Genomic DNA, 27311 nt, shown 5'->3' on the forward strand with positions numbered 1-27311 from the left:
GCAGGTGTACAGCTTCGTGCCCTGAGCCTGCCTTTAACCTGTTGCTACCCTGTCTCCCATTTCTAGTGTAATTGCTTCTGGCAGCCCATCCGACTGAGAGTCAAACAGCTCCAGTTCTCCTGGACACAAGGTTTGAGTCCTGCATGAAAGCCTTGAGTCTTCTGGAACCAAGGGGGAAAGCATGTGTTTTTGGAAAGAGGACCACATGTGTAGCTTCTAAGGGTCATCTGAATGTGTCATGTCATGGCATGTGCATTCGTAGAAAAGGATGCAATTTCATAGACTCACCACAGCATTCGTGGGGTTAACACCATCATTCTAACGCTCAGCCTCCTCGACCCAATAATTTTTGCTAAATTAATGGTTACATTATCAGTGGACGAGATCCCACTGGAGAACATTCATGCACAGACCAGGACAGTACAGGCCTGGAGCTGCGTGAGGAGAGGCACCCACTGCTGTCACCTGCTGGGCCCTCGTGCCCGCAGAGCTCCGGGTGGGCACAGAGGGAACCCCCCCCACACACCTCCAAGCAGGGCCCGGAGGCTGAGTTCAAGAAACACATGCTCAGGGGAGAACCCATCTACACTCGACTCAGCTCATCCGACACCTCACACGTCTGAGGACGGCTTTGAAGTTCTAATCTTAATTTGTTGCAGATAAGAGCGCTTCTGATTAGTGGAGGCTTAATTCGTCCAAGTGGCTCACGAGAAGAGAAGCCGGCTAGAATGTCTAGTCACCTGCCATTTTGCAGAAGGAAGGGGTCCGCCCTTGGGGAGGCTCCAGGAGGGAGACATTCGGCAGACATCTGGGGGCCTGCCGGGGGCCACGTACTGAGCTGGGGGCCGGGGACTCACTGGTGAATGGCCCTGCGTCCCGGGGCCCCACTCGCACGGCAGCCACGCCCAACCTCCTAGCAGCAGTCAGTTCATCTCCAAGCTCACCTGCTCGCGTGTGCGACGAGGATGAGTCAGTGCGGGGAAGCGCTGGTGCTGGCCTCAGAGCAAAGGCTCACTAAGGGCTGGTTACTCTTAACCATCCGTGGAAGGGCTCGTACAGACTCCGTTTACAGACTTCACACTTACTTTGCCACAGGCCAAAAAGGACTCGGCTCTCCCGTTCAGCCCACCCTCATGGTCCATTTCTCTGCATTCTTGGCCGCACTGGGCCCTCCAGAAGGCCTGCACTTGTGTCTAAGGCGATGGGTCACTTCTGGGGTGTGACACAAGCTGGCTTGAGGGTGGGTATCTAGCCATGGGAAGTCTGTCCACCGGCCTGTAACTTATTTTAGGTTAAAGTAAACACAAATTTAAATTTGCAGACATTCCATGTGACAACAGAGGTGTTCCAAAGAATGAAAAAGAAAAAAATTAGCCTTAGAAGTAGTTCCTTAATGCCTGGGGCTGGGGGGTCGGGAAGACAGCTGGGGGGGGGGTTCTTCTCTTTCCTTTTCAACCACCACATAATACAGATTCCACTGCAGAAACAGGCACTCGATCACGCTGGCCTCAAGTGTTACATCAATTCAGCCACCCAGATACTCTCACGGTGCAAACCCATTTTCTGTTCTTAAAGCTGCTTTAAAGTCATCTAATTTTGAGCAAACTGGACTTTGCTCCCTTTTGTGTATTAATTAGACGTTAAAGCGTCGCCTGAGAAGGGCCCCTGACCAGCAGGGCCTCCCAGAAAGTGAGACTGAGATCTCTCAGAACTTGGTTTAAATCCTGCCAGCGCCACCTCAGAGCCGTGTCACCGTAACGAGGTCACTTCTCTCTCCCTGAGTCTCTCTCCCCACCTCCAAGAGGAAGGCGTGCGTGTCTTGGAGGAACGTAATTAGGCCTGGAGAACCTTAAAGCTCTGGGAACATAAGATGTGCCCAGTGACTCGCAGCTACATCATCTCAACATGGAATTTTACCCTCATTTCACATCTGATTAGAAAACTGTCCTGAAGTGAAGACTTTGAGATTATCCTTCTTGGTCTTCAGCTGTGGGCAAAGCTCTTCCATCTCCGGGAAAAGCAAGCACTGGTGTCATTTGGAGTCAAGAGAAAATGGTAAAAGAATAGGGGTACAACAGAGAGCACCCCCAGGAACAACCTCCTCCAGGGGTCTGCAAGTCCCTGCTGCCGAGACTGGTCCCCTGGGGAGCACGTCTCCAGGAGGGCTTTCTCAGAAAGAAATGCACCCAGACATTCAATTAGGTCTGAGACTGGATCAAAACCGGAGGTGGCGCTTGGCATGAAGTCCCAGAAGAAATGGAGGCACCAGGCTCAGCCCTGCCTGGGGGAAAATGCCCAGACGACTGGCCAGGGTGGGCTCTGCAAGGGCCGCCCAGATGGCCCGGTTCAGAGCATCAGGCCACTGTGCCTGGCGGCACCTGCTGAGCAGCCATCTCCCATTAATCTGACAATACACCGACCAAGCCATGTTCTCATATAATTTTAATTCGCAAAGCATCCTTTTCCACTGCCGGGAAGGGGTGTGGACTTACTGAGCTCTGTTATTCATAACTGCGCACCAGCGCCAGGGCCAGGATAGGGAGCAGAGAAAACGCTGATCTTGTCTGCCGTGTTCTTGCTTCAATGGTTGTACACCAGCTACCAGGCGGTTGAGCAAACTTTGGAACTCAAAATAATGACCCACATTTTTTTCAACAGAGCACCTTAATTCTGAAATAACCTTGAAACTTTGACCTTGAAACGTGGAAGACGAAGAGACCAGTTCCTCTTCCTGTGCCAACGTTTTAGTCTCTTTCCAAGCCCGGGGTAAGAGTCTTTCAACATGCTTCCTATTTGGGGCTCGCCCACGTCTCCGGACGCGCGCGCTTTTGAAGCCGCTTGACTGGGAAGCCCCTCTGAGGCCCCTGCCACCGGAAGCGACCCCACCTGCACATCTTCCGGTGTTTATTCAGGTAATGTAGGTGATGGCATCTATTTCACCGTGCCATTTACCCACTCGCAGCCTTTGCCACGTCACATCTTCTCTCTCTTGAGCGTTTATACCGGGGTCCTTTTACTATAATACCAAACCGCGCAGCCCCGCTCCGCTCTGGCAGCCTGGCGGGGCGGGGGCGGTGACTGAGCCGGGAGCGCCACCTTCAATAGGATAGGGAGGGGCTTCCAAGAGACCCACGCGCCGGGGACCCAGGTTCCCGGGAGCGCGCGGCCCCACGCCTCCGGGTGGCCGCACGCGGGGTGCCCGGGGTCTAGGGCGCGGGGTGCGCGGGGTGCACGGGCGGCGACGGGCCGCGCATCACGTACTCGCCCGCGCCGGGCGGGGCTGGGGCCACAGCGCCCCACCTGCGGCACCCGCCCGGCCCCGCCCGGCTCAAGGGCGAAGGGAAGGTCACGGGCAGGGTGGGCAGCAGGCGAAGGTGCCGGGCCCATCACTTAAGTATCCCTCCACCGGGTGTGGCCTCAAAGCAGGCGAAAATGAGGCATCGGGGTCTTTCACCTCATCCGGGACAGGAGGAAGAGGGTAAAATAAAACCCAAAGCCCAGCTGGGGAGGCGTCTCCGGACGCATCCGCCCGGCCAGCGCCGAGCTACTTTCTAGCGGTTGGCTCGCGCCACCTGGGGATTTACCCGGGTCGGAAAGCCCAAGCGTCTGCGAACCCCTGCGCCCGCACGTGCGCCCAGCGCTAGGGGCCCGGGACGCGGCTGTGTCGCCCTGGCTTTAAATCGGGAAATTCCCTTCGTGTGTCCTCGAGCTTGGGTCCCCTTTTCCCCAGAATCAGCTTCCACGTTGGCCGGGGGTTGGGGAGTGAGTGGGGAGCGGTGGCTGGAGTCCGCAGCCCGGGAGCTGGTGACGCCCCGGAATCCCCGCTTCCTGGTCCTTCCCATCCAGGGGAGGCTGGCGGGGAGGGCCTAGTGACCCATTTCAGTTTTCCGTTTGGTGACGAGCCGGAAGGGGACAGAAGATTAAAGCGGCGGAAAACCGTTTTTTAAAATCTCCCAGCGGAAACGCAAGGCGGTGCCGAGCCACCCGGCAACCCCGGATGGGACCTCCGTGCGCCCCTCGCCGCGTCCCGCCGGATAGCAGCGGAGACCCGGCCCGCGCCGCGCGGGGGTCGCGAGGCTGCAGACGCGCAGCGGGGACCCAGCGGTTTTTTCCACGACGTTGGGGGTGGGGTGGGGACGGAGCTGGCGTGGGAGCCGCGGCATCAGAAGTGGCTGCGCTGTGGCCAAGTTTGGGAGGGGCGTCCGGCTTCATTCTAAGACTCGGATGAGAAATGACCTCCGAACTCGGTCCAGGTGACCCCAACACCCGTTGCAATTAAAAATTAACGTGAAGGTGGAAAACTGACCTTCCTGGTAAGGTATCCTACTGCCATATTCCTCCCACCCACTGCCCGCGCAGTCACCCCTTCTGAGGCTTCACGGCCCGCACCTGCTCCGGCTCCAGGAGGGTACCCTGAGGTTCCTGGGAGCCGGGCTTCTCCCCCGTACCCCTCTGCTCCTCGTTTCTCCCTGGTTCCCCCATCTCTTCTCCCTGGAACCTCCTCCCTTTTCTCTGGTCCCCTCTGCCCATCTCTTTTCCCGGTGCCCCCCCCGTTCTTTCGCCCCAGTCCCCCATCCTTTCTCCTCGGTACCCAATCCCTTCCCCCGGTGACCGCATCCTTTTCCCCGGTGCCCCCAACCTTTCTCTCCGGAGTCCGCACACCCCTTCTCTCCCCGGCCCCTCCCTTCGCCGCCCGCGCCTGGCCAGGAGAGGCGGTCGCGCACCTTGGGCATCCCCGCCGCTGGTCAGCACGCCGATGGCTTTGCCGGCCCCGGAGAGGTGCTCCAGGAACTTTCGGAAGGAGCCCCTGGGGTTCTGGGAGACATCACGGTCGTCCATGGCGAGCAGGCCGGAGACCGCTCTGGGGAGGGTGCTCGGCAGGCACTGCGCCCCGCCCGCGCCGCGGTCACTGGAACCGCCGGCCCCGCCCGCGCAGCGAGCGCCAATGGGCGGCTAAGGGCGGGCTCTGGGGCGCGGGGGCGGCGGGGCGGGCGGGGCCAGGGGAGCCGGCCTGCAGGGAGCACCACTTGGGGGAGCTTGGCCTGCAGGGAGCATCAAATGGGGGGGAGCAATGCAAGGCTGAGCCGGGGAGGGGCGTGCATCGCAGGTGGGAGGAGCATTACGGGCCGGAAGCACCGCAGGGGGACGGGAAAGCACCACAGGTGGGTGGGAAATCCCGCAGGTGGGCGGAGCATCATAGGGGGCGGGGCCACCGAGGTTCTGAGAGCATCACTGGTGGGGGCGGGGGAAGCACCGCAGGAGGGTGTGCAGCGAAGGTGGGGGGCATCACGAGAGGGGAGCGCGGCAGGTGGGGGGCGTACGCAGAAGGCGGAGCACTGCAGGTGGGGATCGCGGTAGCTGTGGGAGCGTCGCAGGCGGCCGAGGGCATCGCAGGGCGGGGAGCGCAGTAAACGGGGGGTTGGGTTGCGGAGCGCCGCCGGTGGCGCCGGGCCCGCGGCAGTTGCGGGGACCGAACCGTCTCAGAGGCACGCGGGGGGCCGCGCGGGATTCCTTCCAGGGGCAGTGCTCCGGGCGGCGGGCGCCCCAGCTTTTCCTCCGGCCTGAGGTCAGGGAGGAAGGATGCGCGAGCGGGTCTTCCAGTCGGTGGGCGAACGTGGGCGACGCTGGCGGGCGATGACGAAGCGCCGGTCCTGTCCCTCGCCTGGGGCTCTGGCGCACGAGGAGACGAAGGAACGTGGCCGTAGGGGACCCTGGTGACACCCGCGCACCGGGCCAGGCGCGGGGATTGGAGGGGCAGGAGAAGGGCAGGAGAGTCTCGGCGGGGCGATAAGACCCAACTGCTTGCTAAGGAACCGCGGTGTCGCCAACCAGATGCTCTCATGGCTCCCCTGGTGACCCCTGGACTGAGGCGTTCACGTCTAACGTCCTGGGTGACGGATGAGCAAGGAGCCGGCTTTTCTGGAAGCTTGTCTAGGCGGGTTCCCTGCCGCGACTGTGCGGACGGATGCCTCTCGGGGCGCGGCCTCGCGGCGCTCCCAGCACTGAGCCTGGGGTACAGCCACCCCCAGAAAAGACTTCCATAAGCGGCCCCCGCAGCGGTTCCCAGCGAGGATAGCACAGTGCCTCCTGCTGGACGTGCAACGCATGTGCGTCGAGCGGATGCAGAGGGGAGAGGTGAAGTAAAGGCCGTGTGGTCTGGCACCAACGGCGGTAGCCTCCGCGGGCGCCCTGGACGGAAGGCGGGGTGGGCGCACGCTCATGGGGGCTTGCCTTATCCTCACGCTCATTTCTCCGAGCATCAGAAATTCACTGCAGAAGAGAAATAAATACCCGCTGTGGACAAGGCCAGAGGACATCTAGCAACTTCTAAAGGCCTACGGTCATCCGAACCTGGCCTGGTCTTCCCGGCTCTGCCAGAATCACCAATGTCCAGTTTCTGGGAGTGCTGCCAGAAAATGTGTGTGTGTAACAAGTCCCAGCCGGTTCTGATGGCGGCAGAGCCTGAACACACCTGTGATGGATTGAGCCTGAGCCAGGGGTGCAGGGAGAACGCTGGGTGTCTGTCCTTCACTCTCCCAGAGCCGGAGAGCCGAACCAGGCTCTGAGCATCTCCTCCAGAGGTGCCCGAGGCCCAGGACTTGTGCCCTAGGATCGCCCTTCCCTTTCTAGAGCATTCTACACTTTGAACAGTTGGTGCGCACGGAATTTTATTTTAGCCCCAAAGCCTTCATCTTCTTATAAAATTGGTATTTTCGTAATTTAGATGGTTGGCCATTTGGCGTGGGATTGTCTGTAATGTAGAAAACAGTAGATACAAAGTTAGACTCTGAACAAGTCAGTAAATGAGACAAATGGACGCTGGATTTCCTAGTGCTGTTACGGTGGTGAAGACAGATACCCATTTCCACAGAAATGTGTTCAGGGTACATTCCTAGACGAAGAGGGTCAGAAGTACCGTGGGCCTGTGCGTGTGCACACGTGCGTGCAGATAGATGCCAATAAATCTAGACATTTTAATTTCTTTTCTTCCACTTAATGTGGGTATTGTCTGTCTTTTTCTCCAGTGAATGAGTATTGTTTTGGGAATAAAATATTATAGATAATGGAAAACAAAGTTTAGAGCTGTCAGATCCCCAAGGTGATGTCTGTTTGGCAAAAGCTACGGAGGCTTCAGGCAGCGTTGTGGTTCCTCCTTTCCCGTTCTGCTTCTGAGCTCTGACCCATCGCTCAGTCTCTCGGGATGTGAGATATTGATGCCGCAGGTGCCATAGAAAGACATACTCCCTTCTGTTTATTTTGCAGTACATGTAGTTTAGTAGTTCTTCAACTGGAGTTGTGGGTTTTTTTTTTTTTTTTTTTTTTTTTAGTTTACACTTTGGCCTCAGAAGCGAGTCCTCTGATACAGGAAGGAAACTCACATGCCACGTGGACCGCACGGCTCACCTCCAGCAGGACCTGCCACGTGCATTAGTTCTTTATTGCTGCCTAAAAAATTCACCCCAAGCTTTTGTGGCTCCTACTCACTTACATCATAGGAATGTCACTCCAGGGTGGGGAGAGCAGGCAGACTTTGCTGGGCCCTCTGGTCCAGTCTCAACAAGGTGTCTGCCAGGGTCTAAAGTCTCATCTGATCCCTCATCTTGGCAGTTTCCTTCCATCCCACCCCCTGAGCTGACTTCGGGCTCATTGGCAACCAGCGCTCCGAGATCATCTGCCCTTTGCCTCATGCCTCACCCTCCCTCTCCTCCTCCTCTGCACTGGAAACTCCGAGAATAAATGAAACCACTTGCTAAATTAGGACATGCTGTATTCAACCCATGCTTCCCCCCCTGCCCTCCAGTTGTCTCTCAGTGTCCTTGTCCAAATTTTAAAATAATTCTGCTTTATATCTGGCAGCTGAACTTTGAATTATATATAAAACAATGGGAAGCTCTCCAAAACCTTGACGCAGAATCATGTCATCCTAAACCAGTTAGGGCAAGCATCTAGACACTGGGGAAAAAAATTGGAAAGGAAGACAGTCTTGTTATTTTTGCAAAGTATGTGGCCATTAAGAGTTTAACTCCTCTAGGAAATTCCATCAGGGATGTGAACTGGGGCCTCTCAGAGAACAACTTTTTCCTTCTTTGTGTGTTAGTGAAAGTTAAGGGAGACTTGCTCGTACTTCCAACACTGTTGGTGTAACAGGAGAGCGTGTGTGCTGATAAGGTGGGAGAAATCGATCTGTTCTTTCAGAAGAACTTCCGTAATTGCTGTGTGACTTCAGAACACAGAGGAAAAGAGAGGTGGCTGTCTACTGAAAAATGAGTTAGACAGGAATTTTCCAGTTGGAAAAGGAAATTATGGTGATTTTTAGCAGTAATGTCATGTGATGGTTAATTTTATGTGTCAACTTGACCGGATCATGGGTGCCCGGATCGCTGACAAAACATGGTTTCTGGATGTGGCTGTGAGGGTGTTTCCAAGGAGACTAACGTTGGAGTCAGGGAGCTGAGTAACACGGAGCCCCTCCCCACAGGGGTGGGTCTCATCCAGTCCACTGAGGGCCCGGGGAGGGGTGAATGTACACACACACACACACACACACACACACACACACTCTGTGTCCATACACATATATCCCATGGCTTCTGCTCCTTTGGAGAGCCCTGACTAGTACACACAGGTTGAATTCGGTCCTTCTGTGTTTTAGTTGTGAGCTGCTAAATCTGAATACCATTTTGCATACTGTCTACGCATAGACCTGTGTTCCCCATCAGCGTTTACAGGTTCGTAATGATGTGTTCTTTTTTTAAAAATTTTTTACTGAAGGACAGTTGATTTACAATGTTAGTTTCAGGTGTACAGTGAAGTGACTCAGTCCTACACACACAGACGTATAAATATTTTCTTGTAATGACGTGCTCTTGAAGCTCCTCACTTCTATATCTGAACTGACGTGGTTCCTGGCCAGTGTTCAAGGGCGAACTCACCAAAATATCCCAAAGCAAAGCTGCAAACAGCTGTGTTTTTGCAGCTTGCAGACGAGCACACAGGGACCGTGCATGGGCTGGGGGCCCAGGCCAGCACGTGCGCAGCAGGAGTTGTAGATGCTGTTTGGGTGTAAACTTTCTGAGAGCTCGTCTCCTCCCAGGACCGGTGATGCCGTCTGCCTCTGCTTTCTGCCCCCTGCGCACGGTTCCCATTCACTTCTGATCTGGCAGATTGTCTGTCAGTAGTGAAAAAATGAAAGCGTCTATTAACCCCCCTCCCAAGTTAATTGCATGACTAGTGGGTCATGGAAAAGGCCTAGGATTTGGGAATCCAGGCCTGAGTTTGGACATCTTGCTGCTGATCAAGGATGGAAGCTCCTGTACTTGAACTGGGATGTTTCTCTGCTGTGCCCCCTCCTTTCTCTTGTCTCAGCATCGCCAGTCCAGCTCCACTGGCAACTTCTCACCCATTTCGTCTGCTTCCTGTGGCCGCTCTCACCTCTACCATTAAAACAGTCGAGTGGGGACCCAGTAAGAAGGGCGGGAAACAGACTGCGGGAGGGTGGCTCTTAGCAAGGAAAACAAAGTTATCCTGGAGACAATGTAACTGGTCACTAGAAACATCAAGACAGTCCATCTTGCTGTGGGGATCACCGAGGATTCGGCTGACTATTCAGAATAGTCGGCAGCTTGAATCTCCAGCGCTCACAGGGGCTCCGGTCTTTGCAGACGTGGGAGGGAGGTCCGCCCTGCTGGGGGGGTCAAAGTCTCAGGTTCTCCAACGGATCCCTGCTCTCGCTCCCCCAACTTGTGGGCCTCACCCGCTGGCCCCCAGAGGGCGAGGACGTGGCCTCACCTGACCTTGGCCTCTTTGGCTAGAACACATTTGCTCCCCAAGGCTCTCTTGCTGGAGCTGCACACAGAAACCTTTGTCCCCTGCTGGCGGCCGGGTGCTGGCCCAGGAGGTGCCGTTCGTTCCCAGGCTGTTTGGCTGCTGATCTTCCTCTTGGGCTCCAAGATTTTGGAGGGTACAGAAACTTTCTTTTTAAACGTATTCTCAGATTTTTTTTTTTAAAGATCAGGCCACCAAAAAAAAAAAAAAAGACACATCTAAAGTGAGGTGAGTCAGATGCAAGTGGAAAGTTTAGGGGATGAAATGAAATACATGTGTGTATTCACAGTCCGTGTGGTTTCCAGACTCGGGGGCATGTTGGGCTGTGAGCTTCCTGGCTCCTGGAACCAAAAACTAAAAAAATTTAAAAATTAAAAAAAACAGGGAAATGCTAAGAGTCTGTGTAAGGCCCCACTTTGCAGACTTGGTCTTAACTTCTGGTGATCTGGAGTCACAGAGGTGCTGCACCAGGACCCCTCATGAGCCGTGTGGGCTTTCCCAGGTGCATAGGCTGATTAGGAACCAGCGTGCAGGTCAGGGGGCGGTTTGGTACCCGCGGGGTAAGTACAAAGGGTGATGAATTCCCTGAAGGGAATTTTCCACTGAAGGATTAAACGGGAAGAGAGAGAGAGAGGGAGAACAGTCGTCACTCTTGCCCGAGATCCAGGGCCCCTTGTCCAGAGCCCCCCCAGAAGCTTCTGGAGAGACACTGGCACAGCTGCTCCTGCAGCCCGTTCTCCAGGACTCGCCATCCTCCGGCTTGTCTTGCTCGCTCTTCGCTCTCCATTTTGAAAGTGAGGCCCTGCGATCGAAGCTTGTTTTCGCATCTCGTTAGCTACGTCCTGGTGGCCTTCCAGGAATGACTTTAATTTTGTTAGCCAACGGGTCCTGGAAGTCCTCCCTGGAGACGGCTGGTCCTCGGCTGTATTTGTGCATTCCTGAGACGCGTCCAAGTTCATCACTTCCTGACTTGCGCGTTTCATTACGCTGCGTGCGTGTGTAGACACACGTACACCTGCATACACACACACACACACACACACACACACACACATCCCCCAGGGGATTAAACAAGCCTCGTCTGTGTCCCCAGGATGTGGAGCAGGGGAGCTCTCAGCCTGCATTCTGTTCCCGCGAATGAACCTGATTCTGCAAATCAGGCTGGTGTGTGGCTGGGAGCTCTGTTCCCCACGCTGGAATTTCGAAAATATATACTTTCCTGAAAAACAATTTGAAATAAAGAAGCTTACTTATGTAAGTGTTACCATAACTGGAATATTGAGAAAGTAAAATCCTGACTAAGCAGATAGGATTTTATTAGTTTCTGGGGAGTTGGCGAGATTCTGTCTCCTGGCCCAGCGCAGTCTGGCTGGGAACCCTGAGATCTAAGCTTTGCCAAAGATTCTCACTGCAGCCAGAGAAACACGGGTGTGTGTGTGTATGTGTGTGTGTGTGTGTGTCTTGTAAAGTAGGGGTCTCAGTGCCATGAAAAAAGCACTTTTTTTTTTTTACAGGAGGCCACTGGTTTATCATTTAAGTAGCCACCCAGTTCTTTTGGTGGGGGAGAGGGGAGGTAATTAGGTTTATTTATGTCTTTTAATGGAGGCGCTGGGGATTGAACCCAGGACCTCGTGCATGCTAAGCACGCGCTTTTTACCACTGAGCTCTACCCTCCTCCCACGCCCGTTTTTGAATTATTTGTTTTCTTATTGAGCCGTGAGAATTATTTATGAACTGTAGGTACAAGTCCTTTGCCAGATATGTATTTCACGCATCACTTCTCCGAGCTTCTACCTTGAAAATTAGCTGTTGACTTTTGATGAAGTCCGGTCAATAAACTTTTAAAAAGACTTTGTAATTGTGCTTTTGGTGCCGTCTCTAAGAAATTTTTTTTTTTGCCTCACTCAGTCTGAGTTGATATCTGCTTATGGTGGGAGGCAAAGATGGAATTTCACATTCTGTTTTATACACAGTGACTGTGCTGCGTCATCTCAGAGCCGGTTGCTAAAAAGACTCACCTTTCCCCATTGAATTGCCTTTTCACCTTTGTTGAAAATCAGCCGTGTGAGTGGGAGCCCATTTCTGTGCTGCCACCGGCCTCTGTGTCTGTCCCCCCAACGCCACGTTCTCTGCGTGAGCTGAGGCTTTCTAGAGACTCTGGCAATGAGGCAGGATGAGCCTTCACTTTCTTATTCTTCCTCCCTGGGTGACACCGTGTTTTGCACGCATCACAGTACAAGGTTTCCGAGGAAATCTGGCTGAAGTTTCAGTTTCCTATTTCCCTCACTTGGCTTTGTTCACGTATAGGTCACATCAGTAAAAATGCGATTTCACCGAGTTTTAAATTCCATCCACTCTGAGACGAACCACTGCTTTGTGTACTAGCCAGAAACAAACAAACACAAAAGCCTCTGTAATATGGACCCTGAGTGAGCGACATTCAAATGTGTAAAAATGTGCCTTCCAGTAGGAAGGGAAAATGGGTACTGTCAGAAATGACCATAAAGAGGGAAAACCCACCGTGGTCCACTGTCCCCAGAAAGGTGGACATTCCGTGAATTCATGAATGAGCAGACTTTCCCTCAGTTAAAAATCACTGCTTCTGCTTCTCTATAAAACCTAGAACATGCACCTTTTCCTCTGGGCAACCAAATACATGGATGACCCCTGGTGCCAACTTTCACCGTTTTTTGTTTCTTTCTGGTCCTCAGAGATACTTAGATTTTGTCAGCAGTGACCAAGGCACTGAGTGAGACCACGCATGAGACACTGGGCTGGCGGGCACGCGATGCCGGCTCCCCCCTCCCTGGTGCAGGTCCTGCAGCGCTGTTCACTGGGCAGCCCAGTAACCTTCACCTCATTAGCTAATCTGCTTAGCACAGTACAGGATGACCGGATTTACAGTTACACACACAGGTAATCTCCTGGAACTTTAGAATTATGTGATTGTCAGACAAATGGAGCTGAAGTTGCAGAGCACGTGCTGTGTGTGCAAGACGGTGGTCTGAACAGTTTATGTGTTTGATTTTATTTAAGCCTCTTCTAAGGCTCACGACCCGCATTTTATCGCTGAGGAAGCTGAGTCTCAGAGAGGCTACACACTTTCAGGTGGCCACACAGCAGTCAAGGAGGAGCCGGGGCTCGTACCTGCACAGCCGTCAGCAGAGCCCGGCGCCCCATCCACCCTGCACCCTCCATCCCACCCGGGCCCTTCATCCTGGACCCTGGTCACTGGGCCACATGAATCTCCCTCCTTCCCACCCAGGCCCTTCATCCTGCACCCTGGACACTGGGCCACGTGGATCTTCCTCCATCCCACCCGGGCCCTTCATCCTGCACCCCGGACACTGGGACACATGGATCTACCTGGCAATTCTTGAAAAATCGTTCCCCAGCATTTGATCTCTGATAAATAAAGCTTTTAAAATAAACCATAATTTCAGGGTTATCTATATTTGAACAGCGGGTATTTGATTATCATCTTTTATTCATGCCCTGCCTTTACTTCTTTTATTTTTATGAGGCAGTGATGGGAAATGTAATTTTTTATTTCTCAGTGTTTGATCTTTGTGGCTTCTGGTGTATCAACCTTAGTTCTGATCCGTGAATGTTCTGGCGTCTAAGACATTCTGAGCAGTCACTCTCCCGGGTCGGGTCGCTGATTCGTTCTGTTTGCCGCCCCTTCCCCTCATGCATCTCCCCCTCCCCCTCCCCCCTCTGTGGGCTTGTGTGCCATTTCCGTTTCCTTTCACTGGAATTCTGTTTTCTCTCTTCTCCTGGAAGACGTATTCTCTGGGGTTCTGGAATGACACAGCACCACAGGCGTGGGTCACAGCCTCACTCTCGCTTCCTGTGGCACACGTGCCTTTCTATTCTGATGCTTTGACATCTGGGAACTTAGGTCCCTGCAGGGACTCCGCCTCTGCCCTCCCCACCCTGTAGCGATTCCTAGAGATAGGGAAGGACTTGACTGGGGGTGCGACTTTTGTATGCAAGCCAGCCAACCCAGAGCCCAGCCCCCAACCTCCCCTGTAAACGCCCCGGCTGCTTCCCCCCTGCCCTAATCACCCAGGGCCAGGTCCTGGGCTGCGGGACCCTCCTCCCCAGAACCCACTGAAATTAACTCAAAGGAGCTGATGCTAAGTCTGCTTGCCCTCCCCCACCAGCTCCTTCCTCAGGAAACCACCATCCCCCTCCCTCTGCCTCTCAGAGGACCCTGTTCCCCACCCGGTCCCTGTCCCCGCCCCCACCCGCGGCCCTGCATGGAGTGGCGCGACCCTCCTCTTGGACCTCTGAGAACCAAACTATCTCGTCAGTGGCAGTCGTCTCCTGATCTGTGGCCTCAACATCCCTGAACACTAAAACTTGCATTTTAAAACACTTCTCCGGAAAGTATTTCTTCCTTCACAAGGGGACTACGCGCACACCGGACTAGAAAGATGTGAGCAATGCATTCTGTGTGATGTGGAAATGTGGATGGTCTGTAATCAGTAAAATTCAAGCAAGAAATGATCGAGGCAGAAGCTACGTACGTAACTCTGTAACTTATGCTCCACCAGCTTTGTTTTGAGAATGAAACAGCTCATTATTGCTTCAGTGTTTATAAGGTAATACAGCCACACAAAACGTCTTCCCTAAGCAGGAAGTAACTTACACAGCCATGAATTTATTATAATAATTGCACAGCATCAGTCCCTTGTAAACATAGAGCAACCATATTTGCCTTCAGAAACTTTAATTTCAAATTTGCTGAAAAAAATCTCTCTTGTTCAGAAGTAGACTGCCTCCCAGCACAGACGGTGTTATCCTGTTAAAAAAATTTTCCATCATGGTGTAGGTTGAAACTCTCTTCAATAACGCTGAAGCAATAATGTTACGCAGGGTCCTCTGTTGAATGGTTCTTCTTATACTTCTGGTCAACCAAGATAACCATTTCATCATCAAGTTTCAGATGTTCTAAGATCATGCTTAACCCCCGTGACAGTGGGCTTGAAATGAGCAGTAGCGTTCTTGAGTAGAGCTGGTGTGTGTGTGTGTGTGTGTCTGAGAGAGAGACAGGGGCAGTCCCGGACGTCACACAAGACGCGTCGCAGGGCCACTCAGCAGACGAGTCATTCCCAGTTCCTCTTCCAGGGAGAAAGTGGTTTCCTGGCGAGAATGACCTTACACCCCACCCTTGTTGCCACAGCAGAAACAAGGAAGCAAGTCCTCCACGGGCCGCAGATTGGAGACGCATCGTTTCTGTAAGCCACGCCCAGAGTCCCCCGGAACCCATCAGAGAGAGGCACAGTTTGGCATAAGTCAACTGGGTACACGGACCCCGCTGGCAGCAAGCTTATAAGCAAAGACGAAACTTCAGGATGAAACCCTGGAAAGGAGAAGCAAGCCTCTCGGTGTGGTGAGGTCTGAGAGTTCAGGGGACAGAGAAGACACAGTCTTGGCCAGCACAGAATGTTCCTGATAAAGGTGATCACCGGTTACTGAGAAGTTGTGAGTGAACAGATCCAAAGTGTATTCGGTATCTCATTTGCTCCTGAACACTGGGAATAATTTGCTGGTTTTGTTTGTCTGTTTGTTTTCATGAAGTTCCACTTAAAGGAATTGCTCTAGACATCCTGGGTTGACACTGGCAGTTGACAGTGAAGAACCTGGTGCCAAAGGATGTAGCCCATCAGATTCACACCCCCCCGAAGGAAGATGCTCTCCGACTGTGTTATGTAACTACACTGCATCCTTCTCCCCCCGTCATTACTCAGCCGTAAGGGACTCCCTAGGTCTGGTGGAGGCAGTATTTGCTTCAGAGGGATATGAATTAATTATGGCCCTGAGTAACCTCTCTGCGTTGATGCTGAATTACAACAAATGCCTTTTGGAGCTGAGTTTCCCTCTGGATAGGAAGTTCCCATATTGATAGAAAAATCTGGCTCATTAAATATTAAGATAGGGGGAGGGGAAAGAGTCCAAAAGATTCATAAAAGAATGACTTGATTTAAAACCACACACACACGATACCCCAAGTCTTAGGAGCCGTCAGTCCACAGGTCAAAGGAGTGGCCAGGCTCCAACGTGGTCATTCAAACCATTAGGAATTTTGCTGTTCGTTACTTTCAACATTTAAAGTTCACGTTCTCAGCCTTAGTTGTTTGAGTCCCAGTGACAAGGTGGCCCTCAGTGTCGCACTGAGAGGCCAGGAGGGTGATGGTCGCTTCACTGCTTTTCCTGCTCCTCCCAGGAGCAGGGTCACTTTGGCTCCCTTGACGCCTCCAGGTTCCTCAAACTCTCTCACTAAAACACAGCTATTTTAAAATTACACAGTAACAAAGAGGAACTTCCAACTCCAACTCTTTTTGAAAAATATTCATTACTTTAATTGAGGTATAGTCAGTCTGCAATGTTGTGTCAGTTTCCGGTGCACAGCATCATGTTTCAGTCACACATCTACATACATGGATTCCTTTTCATGTTCTTTTCCATTATTGGTCACAACAAGGTATTGAATATAGTTCCCTGTGCTGCACAGTAGGACCTTGTCGTTGGTCAATTTTATGTATAGTAGTTAGTATCTGCTAATCCTGAGCTCCCAATTTATCCCTTCGCACCCCCGCTCCCCCTGGTGACATTAAGTTTGTTCTCTAGCTCTGAGTCTGTTTGTTTGCACATAAGTTCATCTGTGTCTTTTTTCTTTAAAGATTCCACATATGAGTGATACAATATAGCATTTTTCTCTCCCTTTCTGGCTGATTTCACTTAGAATGACGACCCAGCTCCAACTCTTGCCTGTATCTTCCTTTCTCCTACTTTGCTGAACAAACATGCCTCGTATATTTGATCTTGAGATAACGGAGATTCTTTCCTAAATATGTGCCGTACTTACCTGGCCCAGGGGAGAATTTAAATCCCTAACGTGTCTTCACAAGGGCTCCTCGTGTGCTGGGAGACGTGGGCTTTACCCATTATTGAAGGTAGAAAAACAAACTCATGCATTTATTCTCTTTTGCAACCTGCTTTTCCCTCCCATGTTGGTTATGTTCGTACCTCACACCCAACAATTACTGATAAGGTGATACAGCTCAGAGCAGCACTGCCCCACCCGGGAGCGTATGGTCAGGAAGCCCAGCTGGGGTGGCGGGTCCCAGGGCAGCATGGCGGTACCGGGGAGACACGGCGGGTCCCGGGGAGGCATGGCGGGTCCTGGGGTGGCACGGCGGGTCCCGGGGAGGCACGGCGGTCCCGGGGAGGCACGGCGGGTCTCGGGGAGGCACGGCGGTCCCGGGGAGGCATGGAGGGTCCCGGGGCTCCACACCACGACCTTGACCCGAGTGTGGTCTTTGGCGCTGGGACCTGCTGTGCTGGAGAGTTTTCCAAGGGTCGTGCCACGTGCCAGGCACTCTCTTAAGCCCCTGAAGCGTTTCTGACTCGTGTCATCACCCTCATAACCTTGTGCGGAAAGTCTTGTTGGCTCCCCTCGGCGGGACAAGGACCCTGAGTGACTGACGCCGGCCACCTGGCCCACAGCCAGCACGGGGAGGCAGGTGCAGGCAGCGTGGCCCCGGCACCAGCCTCGGGTCCCGCCGCTGTTCTCAAGGACCTCCCCGCACACAACCGACTACATGTTTTTCAATATAATTAAAATAACTTCTAGATTATGATCCTGGCCTTTGGAGTCGGTCTTTGGCTTAATTTAGCTCAGCCACTTACTTTAGGGGGAACTTCAGAAGTGGATCTAACTGCCTTCCCCTGTGTCGTCTCGTCTGTGTAGTAAGCGTAAGTCAAGCTGTCAGGCTACAGACCTCGTCAGATAAGAGCACTAACCTCCCGCTGGGCCCCTGGCCTCTGCGGGCCCGTGGGAGAGGCTACGAATAGCGACAGATTAAACAGCCTTAATCGGCCAAAGGGGCTGCACGCAAACAGCGGAGCCGTGAGGTGGGCACCTCCAGGACGCCTTTAGCCGCTCCCCCAGCCCTGGAGTGGAGAGCAATCTTCCCCGAGAGAAAATGAAACTTCTCTCAGTACCACGAGCGACTCTGCTCCCAGGGGACGAGGGGGTGCCAGGCCTGCTTGCTCCTGACACCGTCTAACTTGAGTCATAACAAATACGTCATCACATAAATCACATGCTTTATCAGAAACGAGACGAGAATATGAGGGTATAATCCCTGCCAAGCATGAACTTTGGTTTTGAAAATGGTGAAATTGTTCGTTGATTTCATTAAATGTTCACGGCAGATCCTAAGTCAGCAAACCACTGTTTTCCCTTGGAATGTATGTGACCATCACAATCTCAGTCATCGTAAAAGCCAGCGCCCTCGGGGTACCTGTCACGTGCAGGTACTTCAGAAGGGCTCGCCCCTGCAACAGGGCACGTTAATGTCCTCATTTCGCAGGAGAAGAAGCAGCGGCACAGAGAGGTTAAGTGACAAGCCCCAAGGTCACACAGCTAGTGAGAGGGGCGTCTGGGACTCAGATCGGGCCCCGGATTGCTGATGTCAAACACCGTACAGTGCTGCCTCCTGGGCGACGGCAAGCCTCCAGGAGGCATAGGAGCGGCCACAGAACTGTCCCGGGCACCGCCGGTGGCTCGGCCTCTCAGCCGGCGGCGCTGACGCGGTGCCCAGGCTCCCCCAGCCGACGGTCGCTTCCGCAGCTCGCTGCGGCTGGAGGGCCCGGCCCGGCTCGCGCGGAGGGGCTTGCAGCCAGGTGATCCTGGGAGGGTCTTCACCTCCGCCCTGGCTTCAGCTGAGTGCGTCACCTTCCGGTGGCTGCTGAAGGAAAGGTCCACAAACTCAGTGGCTGAAAACAGCACACACTTCACGTCTCACAGTCCTGGGGGTCGGCCAGGGTGAGCGGGGGTGGCTCAGACCCCGGGCATCGGCGTGAGCCCGCTTCTCGCGGGTGGAGCACCGCAGAGTGGAAGCAGCGGGAGTGGGGTAATCAGGAGAGAGTCTGCCGGGTTTTGTCTAAGAAAATGTGCTGTTTGAGGAGTCAGGGCTGTCGCGGGTGGCACTGATCACGCCATGACTGTATCACAGAGAGACGGGGTAATAGATTTGACCTTACACGGGGAGGTAAGGGCTTAGGGGGCTGGGCTGCCCGCGGTCACACACCCCTCCCTGGGTGGAGGCAAGCTTTCATAGCTCCTGTCTAAGACATTTCTGGAGTTTCTTTTAAATAAGAATCTTCCATGAGTGACTATTTGGAATGCTATCATAGGGTCTTGGTATATGTTGAGAAATTACATTATTAACTCAACACAAAAAGTAAACCCTAATTTAAAAAATGGGAGAAAGACCTGCACAGACATTTCTCCAAAGACGACAGGCAGACGGCCAGTGGGCCCACAGAGAGGCGCTAGCGTCACTGGCCATCAGGGAGGCGCACGTCCGCGCCGCCGTGAGGCACCGCCTGCACACGTGACAGCGGCTACTATCAGAAGCAAATCCACAACAGACGTCAACGAGGGCTGTGAGGGCCTGGAGGCCGGGGTGCTGCAGGGTATCACTTACATGTGGAATCTAAACAATGAAACCAGCCAGTGAGTGTCACCAAATGGAAGTAGCCTCACAGATACAGAGGGTGAACCGTGGTTCCCCGCGGGGAGAGGGAGGTGGGGAGGGTAAAACCAGGGTGAGGGAGTGGGGGGTGTAAGACAGGCCCCCGGGGTGTACCGTACCACCCGGGGAACACGGCCCCTGCCCTGTGATCACTGGGGACGGGGTGGAACCTTAAAAATTGTGAGTCACGACATTGCGCACCTGTGACACAATATTGTGCGGCAACTATACTTTAGTGGAAAAAGGAATGCCTTAATGCAGAGCTCTCAGATCTCTGTCTCTCAATCCCCACTTCAGTCTCAATCTACGGTTCTGTGGGGGCAGAGGCCCAGAGCGCGTGCGTGCAGGGGAGGCTTTGTGTACCTGGGCGGGAAGAGTGTTCTGCCTGGGAGAAGGGACAATGTGGATTTTAAGACGAAACCATTTGGTCAAAATGTGTAAGAAAGCTGCAAATTGTCACAAAGGACACGACACATTATACTTAAGGAGGAAAAATAAAGTCGGGAGAAAGAAACGACCCAGTCCTGCGAGAGCCGGAAATGAAATCCTGGAAGCCGAGGAATGAGAGAGGCGGCAGCAGGGCCCATGGTAACCGGGCTCTCGGACGCATGATGTCCCTCGAGGGGGCGGTAATGGGACGGAGCCGCGAGACTCTGGCAACGCAATTTCACTGTGTCCTCACGCGTTCGGCGCCTGCAGGTGGATGTCCTACTTGTCAGGCGAGACCACGTGGCCTTTAGGGAGTGAGTGCAGCCTCGCTGTCCTGCAGTTTCTCTCCTCACCACGGGCAGGAAGTTGTGTCCCCCACCCCTGATACCCCACGGGCCAGCCGCCTCCTGGGTACGAGGCCAGACTCTGTGCGGCCAGCGCAGTGTCTGCGGCTGTCATCAACCTTGGCAAGGAGTTAGTGCAACTCTGCTGCTGCTCAGAATCCCTGGGCCCAGCGGTCAGACCCACACGGTCTCAGGCGGCTCTCGGGAAGGACCTCCAACCCTCTCACAGTCAAAACCACGGGCCGGGTGGTCACTTTTCAGTTTTCCTGTGTGTTCTACAAGCTTTCATGGATGATGTGTGCCCCTGAACCGTCCCCTAACATGACTCAAAATAATCTGGTACCATTTTGTTAAAGAGAAAAATACCCCTTTTCTGTCTCCTCTCAGTGAGAGCGTCTTCTCCGTAACCCTCACACCCTCGTGCTCCGAGGCCGGGCTGTGAGATGACCATTGTCCTCCGTGAGGTGTCATCATGCTGGGGTGGGAGGTGGGGATGTGGGTTTGTGAGGACAGCCAACCGGCAGACCCCAGGGTGAGAATTCAGTCGGAGCACAAGTCCTCTGGAGACCAGTACCGGGGTGACTTGGGGCCAAGGGATGAAATGAAGGCTGCCAGCCCTTCCTGAGGTCACACAGGGGCTTCATGGCACACTGGCCAGGTGTCTGGTTGAACTGAACACATGGGGATTTGAGGGTGTCCTTTGCCTCTGTCATAGACGGTGGGGGACCTGCCGCAGATCACTGACCTTCCAGAGAAATGTCATCACGCCGAGGTAACTCCCAGAAAACTGCTCTGGGCTGCACAGGGCCTGTTTCCCTGCAAGAGGATAAAGCCTGCAGTTCCAGAGAGCAGATCTTCCAACCGTGAGAGGCCTGGAGGGCGAACAAGGGGAAGAAAGACCAGACGGAGTGACCACGGCGGGCGGGCCGAGGGCCGTGTTCTGTGCGGTGAGGCCAGGACGAGGGGAGCGCGCCCCGGAAACTCGCTTCCTGGTCCTGCGCCCCATCTCGGGGGGACGGAAGGCAGCTTCCCCGTCCGCCAAGGGGGCTGAAAACACCTGTGCCTCAGAGGCTTGTCCTGAGGATGAAACGCGTTCGTATTTGCAGAGAGCTTCCAACAGAGCCTGGCAGGCAGCACACACAATGGAGAGGTTTGTTCAATTCAGAAAGTAATGAAAATCGATGATCTGGGTATTGAACATCCTAAGGAATCCACTACAAGCTGTTAGAAGTAACAGATGAGTTCAGCCAGGTCGCGGGATACAAGATCGACATTCAAAGATCAACTGTGTTTCTATGCGCTTGCAACGGACCGTCTGAAAGCGAGATGAAGGAAACAGTTCCACCCACGAGAGCACCAGAAAGAGCAAAACACTTAGGAGCACGTTCAACAAAAGAGGTGAAAAACACACCCTCTGAAAAATAGGGAACTTTGTTGAGAGAAACTGGAGAAAATCTGCATACAGGCATTCCTCATTTTATTGTGCTTTGCTTTATTGCATTTTTTTTTTATAAATTGAAGGTTTGTGGCAACCCTGTGTCCAAGTCTGCAGGTGGCATTTTAACAGCATTTGCTCCCTTCATGACTCTCTGTCACATTCTGGTAATTCTCACAATGTTTCAAACATTTTCACCATCATATTTGTTGTGGGGATCTGCGATCAGTGGTTTTTGATGTTACTACTATGACTTGCCAAAGGCTCAGATGATGGTCAGAAATTTTTTTATCGATGAAGTATTGAATTAAGGTACGTATTCCTTTAGGCACGATGCTACTGCACACTTAATAGACTGCAGTGTAGTGTAAACTAGACTTTTACACGTACTAGGAAACCAAAAATTTTGCAGGACTCGCTTTGTTGTGGTATTCACTTTATTACAGTGGTCTGGAACCAATCCTGAAATATCTCTGAGGTGAGCCGGTAAAGGGGAAAAGATCCCATGTTCATAGATTGAAATATTCAACATTTTTATTCAGATGTCAGTCCTCCCCCAGATGATCTACAGATTCAATACAGTCCTTATCAGAATCCCAGCTGCCCGCCTGGTAGAAATTGACAAGCTGATTCCAAAATTCATACAGAATTGCAGAGGACCCCGAATAGCCAAAACAACCCTGAAAAAGAACGAATTTAGAGGATTCACGTTTCCCGATTTTGAGACGTGCTTAAAAGCAGTGGTAATCACAACGCTGTCATGCTGGCACAAGGAGAGTCAGAGTGACCAATGGCATAGAATCGAGAGTCTATAAACAGACTCTCACGGATGACACAGGATGAGCCGATCTTTGACAAAAGTGAAAAGGCCCCTGAATGGGGAAGGAATAGCCTTTTCAGCAAATGGTTCTGGGCACCTGGGCAGTCACCTGTTAAAGAAGGAAGCTGCACCCTTGCCTCACACGATACACAAAAATTAACGCAAATTGGATCAAGGATCTAAATGTGAGAACAAAACTCTGTGACTCTTGATAGAAAATATAGGGGTAAATCTTTATGACCTTGGATTCGGACAAGAGTTCTTCAGTATGGCACCAAAAGCATAAGCAACAACAGAAAAGAAAAATTACATTTGATCAAATTTAAAACCTCTTGTGCTTCAAAGAATGCCATCAAGAAAGTGAAAAGACAACCTGCCAAGTGGGAAAAAAAAAATCTTCAAAATGTATATCTGGTAGGGGACTAGTATCTAGAATAGATAAAGAACACTTACAACTCAACAGTAAAAAGACAACCCAATTTAAAAATGGGCAAAGGGTCTGAACAGACATTTTTTGTCATAAAAAATATTACAAGTGACCAAACAAGCACAGGAAACAATTCTCAGTATTACTAGTCATCAGGGAGATGCAGATCAAAGCACAGTGATGTGCCACTTCACGCCCTCTCGAATGCCCAGAGTCAAGAAGTCAATTAACATCAAGTGTTGGGAGAACGTGGTAAATGAAACGGAGGCCTCCTGTGTGACAGGTGGAAATCTGAGGCGGGGCAGTCATTTTGGGAAGGATTCTGGCAGTTCTTTAAATGGTTACACAGAGTTTAACCCTATGACCTGGCAATTCCATTCCTGGGTGTACATCCAGGGAAATGAAGCATGTGTCCACACAGTGACCCGTACGTGTGCTCAGAGCAACTTCACTCAGGGCAGCCCCAAAGTGGAAACCACCCAAACGTCCACCGGCAGACACGTGGGCAGCACGGTGGGGTCCGTCCACACCACAGAGGGCGACGCAGTCACACAGAGCAACGAGGCACCGACATGGGCTACTGTGGGGGTGAAACTGCGGGAAAGAAGCCGGATGTGGAAGGACGTGGAGAGTCCGACACACAAACATTCCTTTTTTTTGGTTTTAACTGAAGTATAATCGATTTACAATGTTGTGTTAGTTTCTGGTGTGCAGCACAGTGGTTCAGTTTTACACACGTGCACACACACACACTTTTCCATACTCTTTTTCACTACAAGGGAAGGTTTATTACAACGTATTGAATGCAGTTTCCTGTGCTGTGCAGTAGGGCCTTGTTATTTATCTGTTTTATATGAAGTAGTGTGTGTCTGATGTAAGTCCCCAACTCCTACTTTACCCCTCCCCACTCCCCGCCCACAATCACGTTTCTTTTCTACGTCTCTCATGGACATAGAAAACAAACTTATGGTACGTGAAGCAAGTCAGAGAAAGTCTCTCTGAGTCTATTTTTCCAACCAGATTCTCAAACACTTGAAAGTAGTCTTGACTGTAGAAATGTGTAGACATTTAAGTGCCTTGTGAAGGTCGTTCCTCAGCTGTGACCTTGTGGAGGCCGAGAGCTCGGATCATCAATCGTGTGCTGTGAGTGACTGGGGTGGGCAACTGGCACGAAGGCCAGTTCTTTTGTAGTTCCTGCCTCCTGGAGTTCAGAAAGCCTATCGCATTTTTTAAAGTGAAGGTCCAGTGCCAACATTTTGCAGACCCCCAGTCCTCTGACAAGTTCAGCGGGCACGGGTCACATGAGTGACTTACAGCCCCGTCTCCAGCCTCTGCTTCTGTCTTCACAAAAAGAGAGAGAGACTCACGGCAGCTGAGTCTGTTACACAGTAAGAGCGTTCAGGGCTATTAACATTATTTATCAGTCAAATGACTATTTCCTGAACATCCACCGGGTGTAAGCCCAGGGGAAATCGCAGATAAACGCGACTATGATAACCGGGTTCCTGTTGTGCCCTTTGACTGGGGAGGAGGGAAGAGGCACGTGCGGACAGACCCCAGGGCGCCTTCCTCCCCAGGCTCTGCTTACTTGGTGGGCCGCCCCAGTCAGAGCCCGCCCTCTGCTGACTGACGCCCGCAGCTCACAGGGTGCCCATGAGCGGTGCCTTGGCCAGTGTATTAATTTTTTAAATTGGTGATTGCTTGTTTCCAAGCTGGTGCCTTCTGTATTGATATCATTTCAAAATTTAGCTAAAGATTAGGTAATTCATAATTTCACAATTTTACTATATACTAGATAAGTCCTATTTCACTAAAACCACTAAGACAACGTCACAATTCCACTAAACAGTGGTTAAACCCATGAGCCACGAGACCAGAAAGAATGGGTGAGATGTCTTCTTTCTGTGAAGCTTCACTTGAACATATTTTCAAAACGAGTAACTAAAACACACCGTTGAATCAGACGGGTGGAGACCACGGCTACAAGTGACTGAGAAACGTTAAAAATTCTGAACAGATTCTGCAGTCAAGTGTCTTCAAAGCTGACCTGCCCTGACTAGTTAGGACGCAGTGGGGGCTCCTGGGTGTAAGGGAAGAGCAGAACCGGCCATGCCCAGAGCCCAGGCGCCCCGGGAAAGGACAGCGGAGGAGCCCACGTCCGTGCAGACCAGGCTAAAAGAGGACTTCCGGCGTTCGTGTGGGTGTTATTCTCCGCCTTAAACATCCACCCGACCTCCTGCCAATCCAACCACTGCAGGCCAAGGGCTTCACCAGGTAGTCGAGAGCTGGGTTAGGGTTACGATTTCCCTAAAGGTCTGGGGAGCTCACCTGTGGCAGGAGTTTCTGGGCGGAGTCACGGCAGTGGGTTCCTCCTCTGCCCTCAGGTGAGCCCAGGAGCACAGCTTGTCCAGGCAGACAGGGATGGGCATCGCGTGGCATTTGCCACACACCCGACCCAGCGTAATGGACAAGCCGATGGACCAGGGGTCCAGCCACTGCCGAGTCTGACCTGTCTGTCGTCTTCTTTGGGTTTGTCAACTCCGTGGTGCTGTCTTTTCACTCTGTGCACACTTGACTGTCTCTTCTCTGTTCTCAACATGCAACTGTTCATTAGTCATTAATTTTCTGGCGGGCTTGGGAGTGCAAAACCACAAGATGTGTTTCAACTGTGGTCCTGTGGCTCCCAAAGGCCACCCCATTAATAGAACAGTTACTGTGTCGGTGTGGGGAAGCACCCCTTTAAATCGAAATAATCAAGGAGTATCAAAACTAGAGACAGTGACCCCCCAAGGGAATGCCTTTGTGCAAGTGCATTTTATTCCTGCTACAAACGCCTTCTGTGTCCCCCGTTGGTGACTTAAACCTGGGCAAATCAGATTCGTGTCTCGGACCAGGCAGTGCCTCCCGCCTCCCGGCACGAGGTGAGGACCCTGATGTCCAGCCCCGTTTCCATGTTCTCTCTGAAGACAGGAGGACAGCCCCGAGGTTTTGCCAGTTCCCTTGGTCTGCTCGCAAACCCAGAGGACACGGGAGGATGACACAATTTCCAACACCTTCAACACCGGGAGGACATCAGTGTAAAATGCCTGGAAAGTGGGGCTGCTCTGTGTGGCGCTCTCTTCCGTTTCTGCCGCTGTCTGGTGAAGGACACCTGGATGTTCGGGGCCTGAGCAGCCCGTCTTCTGTTAAGAACGAAGCCCCCCGGGAAGGGCGCTTGGAGCTTTGGGCCCGCCGCTTCCTTCTGCAGCTCCCTCTCCGCCCCGACGCCCCCAGGCCCCCCCGACCCTGCCGCGGCCCCACAGCAAGATTTGGCCCATCTGTTTGCTCTTTCTCGGCTCCCAGTACCCTTACGGGGAGCTGCTGGCCATCATGGCTTCGCTCAGGGCCCCATGGGGGCTCCGAGCCGTTGGAGCGCGTCCACATCGAAGCAGAGGAAGGTCAGGCGCAGCTTCACACTGACACCGTCCGTGTTTCCAGGTGGACCTTTGCTTTTAATTATTCTGCGGGTCATGGCCACTCAGGTTTCTCAGCGATGGCTCCAGGTGAGACGTGAGCAGGGCAGCCCAAACCATTAGAGCCGACAGGTAGCCGCGGCCACCGGAGACTGAGTGCGCACCGCGCCAGGTTCACGCCGACAGGTGTCGTGGAGAGAGGTCACCCGCCTCACGCGAGCGCAGGGCTTGGACCTGTGAAGATTCCGTTTCCTTGCGAGGCTTTTCTGGAGCCCTGGGATTTAAGTCGCTTTGGGAAGAAAGAGAATGATTCACCATTTGTAAGGATGCCGTCCAGACGGTCAATTATTTTACTCCTGTGGGTGTTTTCCTTGATTCTAATGAAAATGATCCCAAAGTCGCGGGGGGTCTGGGGCTGCAAAGGGGCGGAGTGGATGACTGTTCATCTTTTCCGGGCGTGACATCTGCAGTCTGCGTTTCAGACACGAGAGGGAAGCACCTGCCTGAGCAAAGTTTCCTCAAGCCTCCGCGAGAGGGAGGAAACCAAAACAAAACCCAGAGCATCTCTTCGTCCTTCCCTGCGTTTCCTCCCATTTCCCCTGCTTTTTTCCCTTTCCCTTCCTCCCCACTTTCCTCTCTCCCTCAGACTCATCTTCCCTTTTCATGGCGATCTTCTTAAATGTTACCAAGAAAATGACTGCTTCATGTACATCCAGGGCACAAAGAGATTCAGGGAACAAACACACTCCACCCACGAAAGACCCAGATTACAGGTTAAAATCGCAGCGTCTGGTCTGGGTTCCGGAACGCCATTCAGAACACTGAGTAAGTTGGCCCAAAGCAGTGGCAACGTGGAGGGACCTGGAGATGGTCATTCTAAGTGAAGCAAGCCAGACAGAGAAAGGAAAATACCACATGGTATCGCTCAGACGTGGAAATCTTACAAAAAAAAAAAAAGACACTAATGAACTCATCTACAAAACAGATCTGCAGACATAGCAAACAGTCTTACGGTGACTGAGGGAAAG

General features: G+C 52.7%; 1 protein-coding gene and 1 long non-coding RNA gene across 4 annotated transcripts in view; one reads left to right on the forward strand and one right to left on the reverse strand.

Moving 5' to 3' along the window:
* The window catches only part of PFKP (phosphofructokinase, platelet), a 48566-nt gene extending 43651 nt beyond the window's left edge, over positions 1 to 4915 (reverse strand). Inside the window, exon 1 of one of the 3 annotated variants that reach the window (XM_072955226.1) lies at positions 4725 to 4915. In XM_072955226.1, the coding sequence (XP_072811327.1) occupies positions 4725 to 4839 (115 nt within the window). In that variant the 5' untranslated portion in view covers positions 4840 to 4915. The remainder of the gene's footprint in view (positions 1 to 4724) is intronic. The other 2 variants (XM_072955225.1, XM_072955224.1) reach the window with 2 other exon arrangements.
* On the forward strand, positions 4144 to 15382 carry LOC116277040 (uncharacterized). The gene is made up of 2 exons (XR_012067258.1): positions 4144 to 4313; positions 15014 to 15382. It is a non-coding gene; the product is annotated as an uncharacterized lncRNA (long non-coding RNA).
* The last annotated feature ends 11929 nt before the right edge of the window (positions 15383 to 27311 follow it).

The sequence above is a fragment of the Vicugna pacos genome, chromosome 35, assembly GCF_048564905.1.
Source record: "Vicugna pacos chromosome 35, VicPac4, whole genome shotgun sequence".
Lineage (NCBI taxonomy): Eukaryota > Metazoa > Chordata > Mammalia > Artiodactyla > Camelidae > Vicugna > Vicugna pacos.